This window comes from Vitis riparia, chromosome 4, assembly GCF_004353265.1.
Source record: "Vitis riparia cultivar Riparia Gloire de Montpellier isolate 1030 chromosome 4, EGFV_Vit.rip_1.0, whole genome shotgun sequence".
Lineage (NCBI taxonomy): Eukaryota > Viridiplantae > Streptophyta > Magnoliopsida > Vitales > Vitaceae > Vitis > Vitis riparia.
The window spans coordinates 5,989,095-5,995,094 of NC_048434.1; the positions used below are offsets into that span (position 1 = coordinate 5,989,095).

At 31.1% G+C, this 6,000-nt stretch overlaps 1 protein-coding gene across 1 annotated transcript; it reads left to right on the plus strand.

The window, feature by feature from the left end:
- The first annotated feature begins 1,720 nt into the window (after window positions 1-1,720).
- On the plus strand, window positions 1,721-5,455 carry LOC117913606 (homogentisate geranylgeranyltransferase, chloroplastic-like). The gene is made up of 12 exons (XM_034828618.1): window positions 1,721-1,801; window positions 2,917-3,182; window positions 3,263-3,346; window positions 3,424-3,498; window positions 3,639-3,722; window positions 3,828-3,917; window positions 4,011-4,112; window positions 4,209-4,304; window positions 4,479-4,550; window positions 4,681-4,776; window positions 4,864-4,968; window positions 5,085-5,455. The coding sequence occupies exons 1-12, from the start codon at window positions 1,729-1,731 to the stop codon at window positions 5,124-5,126; spliced, it is 1,185 nt and encodes a 394-aa protein (XP_034684509.1). The 5' UTR covers window positions 1,721-1,728; the 3' UTR covers window positions 5,127-5,455.
- Window positions 5,456-6,000: the final 545 nt, after the last annotated feature.

The following is a 6,000-nucleotide window of genomic DNA, read 5'->3' on the forward strand; positions in this document are numbered from 1 at the left end:
TCATTGCTATCATGATGTAATTAATGTGAAATAACCTTCATCATAATTATAATGGCCGAGTAATCCACATCACAAGATTCATGCAGGGTTTAATCATTGTATAATAGAAGTTTAGAGTTTAACTCACTAACTACCTCTACATCTTGAAATTATTGTAATAAATGTTTAGAAGTGCACTTTACAACTATGTTTTCAAATTTCTAAGAAACAATATTTTCAAAATATCATTTCAAATTAATTTAAAAATAAATATAAAAATAGACTATTTTGAATAATAGTTTCACAAGAAGCATATAAGCTACATTTTTTTCAATGAAAGAGTCATTTTAACCCAAGATTATACAACATTAGGAGACATATTTTCTTTTATTAGACGGTTTCTTTTTTTGTTTTTTTTTTTTTTTGTTTTTTGGTCATGTAACCAAGGAAGAAAATGTCATCAATTTTCCATGAATTTTTTGGATTTATCATGCACTTGGAGAAATGTCAAAATATTAGTTTGATGCTCATTCGGATCCTTTTTCCCTAATTTATGGGATTTTTTTATTTATTACCATTTTATCATGATGTTTTGGCAATTTATGTGTTATCGACTCGCTGTAAAAACCCATCAATTAATTAGTTGGACAATGATTCACATTTTATCCATTTTCTTTTTGTGTTACTAAAAGTTCAATCAACTTCATTTATGGAGCTTATAAAATGACTTCATCTATTGAATACATGACTACGTTACTAGCATGAAAATTGCTACCCTGCACCTTAATTTTATCTATCTTTATATGCTCGAAAATGCATAATATGTATATTATTTTAACCACCTTTATCACCTTGAAATTATCCTCATGAAATAATTAATAACATTCTCCTTAATTATGTAATTATTATTATTATTATTTACTTTTCTAGCAACCTTTATTAGATGTTATGTAGGGATGGTAATGGACGGGTTTTTTCGAGTACTCATCTTAATTATATACAAAATTAATTTTAAAAATTAATTTAATTTAATTTTTTATTTTTAATATATATATATATATATATTAATAAAAAAATATTTTGCAATAAATTAAGTTATAAAAAATTATAATATTTTAATTTTTTATAAAATATATTTATTTTAATGTAATTAAATTTAAAAAAAAAAAAATTCAAAAAAAAGTTGAATGTTCCTATACCCATCACACTTAAATTTTTAAATAGGATGATGATGAAAATTATTTTGAGTAAATAGGACGTGGATGGGATGGAAGCAACCTGTCTTTAACTACCCCATTACCATCCTTAAATTGCTATGAAAGAAATATGATTACTTAATTTGTAGTCCTGTCCAATATTTCTAATCACCTTAATTTAATGTTTCCATTTTCAATAATAAATAAATGAATAGTTATAAAACTCATTCACAAATTCTTCCAATATCAAATTCTAAGTTTATTTAATATTAATTAAATAAATAATAATAAAATAGTGTCTCATTTAGTTATTATTTATTGTATCCTTTATATTTATGGAAAAATTATTTACCAATACGAAATCCAGAATGCAAATTAGGTAATTACCAATATTTAGGCAGAAAAAAGAGAAAACGTGTCCGAAACAAATAGGGGCAGGGTAGGGTGGGTACTAAAAAAAACTTGTCTCACTGTTATCCTTATAAACAAACAATTTTCTATCTAATTAAACAAAAACCTCTTTTTATTTTATTTGAGAAGAAAGAGTCATAGAATGCTCAGCACATATTCAACTTCATGTTTTTCTCTTTCTTCTTCTTCGTCAAGGTGTTCTCTTCAACAACAAGGTACACATCATCATTTATCTTCGATCTTTTTTTTCTTTATCTGATTGTTTTTTATTTTATTTTAATAATTAGTTTTTTTTGTTTTTTGTTTTTTTTTAATTTTTAATTTTTAGATTGATGAAGATTTTGATTGAATTTCGTTGATTTTAATTGAATTTACAGCTTGTTTTGATACATTTATTCGATGAAATTCTTGAAAATAAATTAGAAGACCCATTTTCTTGAGTTTTGATTTGGTTGTTTGGTGAAAAAAAAGCTGCTATTGCGCACGGGGCGCATTTTAGTAACTCTGGTGACTAAAGCGGGGTGCAATTTTGCCTTAATTGCATAAAAGCCCTTAAACTTTCCCATTATTATGAGATGCACCTGCTACTATTGAAATCTTTCCACAAAGAACTTTATTTGTGTCCAATTTGGATCCCTCCTATATGTATATCTCTATCTACATATAGGAAAAATTATTTTCCTTTTTGACTGAGAATTGAGATGAAGGCTAAGAAATATAATTATAGTCATATCGGTTGGTGCACGCCAATAATCTCTTTCTCTAGATGGCGATTCCACTCAACTGTTAGATGGACCTATAAAAAAAATGTAATTAGATAATTGTTCTGGACACGTCCTAAGTTAACTTGAGGAATTTTGAGTAGAGTTTCCGTATGAGTCAAAATACATACCTTTCATTTGGCGTTCAACTATCGCAATAGAAATACAAAAGGAATAACCCTTTAAAAGGGATGAAATCTTTCCCATTTTGAAAAACTAACCCTTCACTTTTTTTCAACCTAAAAAATACCAATTTTTAACAAAAATGCCCTAATCTTTTTCTTACAATAGTAACCCTTTCTTTTTAAAACACACATGTAAATAATGAAAATATTGAAGGGTATTTCTATAAAAAATTAGTAACCCTTCAAGTTCATAAATGGAAAGGTTAGTTTTACAAATTTGAAAATTTTTATCCTTTTTAATCAATTAATCCAATAGAAAATATCAAATTTGCCTTTCGAGTCAACAGTACCCATAAGAAAAATGTTCTACTTCAAATTAATTGTATCACAAAACCAATACACATTGGATACCAAGTTCAAATTACATGATTTTTATGCTTGCAGGCTGTGTTCAACCACCTCAACTTTCAGTGAAGAAGACACATAACTTCCTCAAGAGCTGCCATTGCAGCAACCCTTTCAAATGTTGTTCAGAAGGGTTTTCTTCTTCAGTTAACATTCAGCATTTAACATTCAAATCCCACAAGAGAAACCCCATTCATGTTTCATCAGAATATGGGTATCCATCAAAGCCTGAGGATCAGAATCATGTTTCTAAGCAATTGAGAGCTTTCTATCTATTTTCTCGCCCACATACTATAATTGGAACTGTGAGTTCAAGGTCCTCAGACATAACATTCATTTTAGGTTTGAGGAATATGAGTTGATTAACTATCATTTTGATTTTCAGGTCATTGGAATCACATCAGTTTCTCTTCTTCCATTAGAAACAATTTCAGATTTGTCTCCAGCCTTTTTTGTTGGATTGTTGAAGGTTAGAACAAGTGAGAAGGGAGAGAGATTTTGGTAGGATGAAGTTTTGATTGAAATTTTGTTTTGACATGATAACAGGCAATGGTGCCGTCAGTGTTGATGAACATTTATGTGGTGGGCTTGAATCAGATATTTGATGTTGAAATAGACAAGGTTGGTTTTGAGCATTTCCTGCAGTATAATCAGACTTGAGGTTAACAGTTGGAACCGCTGAAGAATGGAGGGTGCAAGTCCAAAACCTTACTGGGATTTTTCTCACTAGCTAATTCTTAGGGTTTCTATATGTTCTGCAGGTTAACAAACCTGACCTTCCTCTAGCTTCTGGGGATTTCTCTATGGAAACTGGAAGACAAATTGTATTCATATCCTTACTGATGGTCAGTGCTGTTATCTCTCTCTCTCTCTCTATGTTTTCAATTCTTGTACAACTTTGTTGTGAAAGGTGTCTACTATATATTGATGGTTTTGATGTTATTTTTCAGAGTGTTGGCATGGGAATTATGTTCCAATCCCCACCTTTGTTTTGTGCCCTACTCATAAGTTGTCTGCTTGGAACTGCATATTCTATTGAAGTATGTATGATCCCTATACCCATCTTTCTATGAGGCTCAAAGGTCATCAATCATTCAAGAAGTCTCAACACACATACACTCTTGTTTTTGCAGACTCCCTTGTTAAGATGGAAAAGATATCCAGTCCTAGCTGCCTCATGCATCTTGATTGTGAGGGCTATTGTCGTTCAACTCGCATTCTTTGCACACATCCAGGTATTTTCAATTTTTTTTTCGGGTCGTTACTGCTGATGAATGTGGGTTAGCCTTCTTCAAGTAGTTCTCATAATGCAGTGTTGATCATATTAACAGAAACATGTCCTTGGTAGATCCATAGTATATACAAAATCAGTGGTCTTTGGAGTCGCCTTCATGTGCTTCTTCTCCACTGTCATTGCATTATTCAAGGTAACACTCACAGCTATACATACAGACAATTTGACACCAGTTTGAATTGTTGTTGCATGATGGGAAATTTAATCAGATTTCTTGAAATTTAATTCATTTTCTATTACCATCTGTGGTTGTGATGGATTCTAAGCTGTTACTAACTTACAATATCAATCCATTCCATTTTAACAGGATATACCTGATGTGGATGGTGATAGAGAATTTGGAATTCAATCCTTTACTGTCAAACTAGGGCAAAAGAAAGTGAGTAAAATACATATTAATTTAATTTGCAGTATCCTCTTTATGCCCTATTTGGTTGCCTGGAAACCAGAAGAAAAGGGAAGAAAATATGCTGCTAATGGCTTGACTAGCTCTGAGTTTTCTGTGGAAGGTATTTTGGCTATGCGTTAACATGCTGCTAATGGCATATGGAGCTGCCACAGTTATTGGAGCCTCATCTTCCTCCATGCCTATCAAGTTTGCCACTGTAAGTAATGTTCCTCTGCAAGGACCAATACTCAAATATTCTCCATTAGTAGCTTACATATGGGGGATTAATTTGATTAATATGCAGGTGTTTTGCCATTGTGCACTTGCATTGGTCCTTTGGGTCCGAGCTCAATCCGTCGATCTCAGTAGCAAAGAAGCAGTGACTTCCTTCTACATGTTCATTTGGAAGGCAAGTGAATCGATCTCTATATATCTCTCCTGGTATCATCGCGTTGGCATGTAAATTCTCTTGCAATTAATCATGTTCTTGTAATGACTCGATCGCTGCTGGCATTGCTTCTGCAGTTGTTCTATGCCGAGTACTTCCTCATTCCTCTGGTTCGCTGACAAGATGGAGTTACCACTTACTAGGACTGAGAGGCCTAAAACATGTCTCAATGTGAAGTGTGGTGCTGTTTGTGCCTTGATATATACATGGTGGACTATGTTGATGTTGTTATTATGTCACAATGTTACTTAGGAAAATCCAAGAAAAAGCATACTATAATCTTTCAATTAAGTGTATCTTGACCAATTGACATTATAATTGTGACATAATATCATGTGTAAGACGTTGCAAGGCAAACACTTTTTGAATCAAAACCTAAATGCTGGCTATTAGGAATTTGCTTTATGGAGGAATGTTTTAAATATCAATAGTTTTGTTGTTTAGTTGACATAGTGATGAATATTTGTTATTGAGGGGTAACAAATTTGGTTGGATACTATTATACATACTTATGCCCCTCTTAATTATTTATGCCTATTAAGAAGTATATTCGATCAAAATTAATAGATATTATTGTATTTTATGTATAATTGAAGGGTAGTTTTATAATCTTCTTTTATTGCGGTTTTGTTGTTTCTCCCTTTAGTTTTCATATTGTTTTAATGAAGAATTCACATTCTTTTTCAAAATCTCTTTAACGTTGATCTTCATAATATCTAAGTAGGTATGAGATTGTTGTTTTGTTTGATTTTCCTTTGTTTGTCTTTTTTCCTTCATTGTTGAAGTTTCTTGCATATTCTCTTAATTAGTTAGATGTTTTTTCTTTTTCTTGCATCATCTAAAAACTTTTTTTACATACTGTTGCTTCAAATTGTCATAACTTTTGAACCATAAGTTGAAATTATGAGCAAATTTTTTTATTTTATTTGCATCATCAGGAAAAATTTGTACATTTGTTTTGTGCTATTTTTTTTGGAATTTTTTACGTTCAAA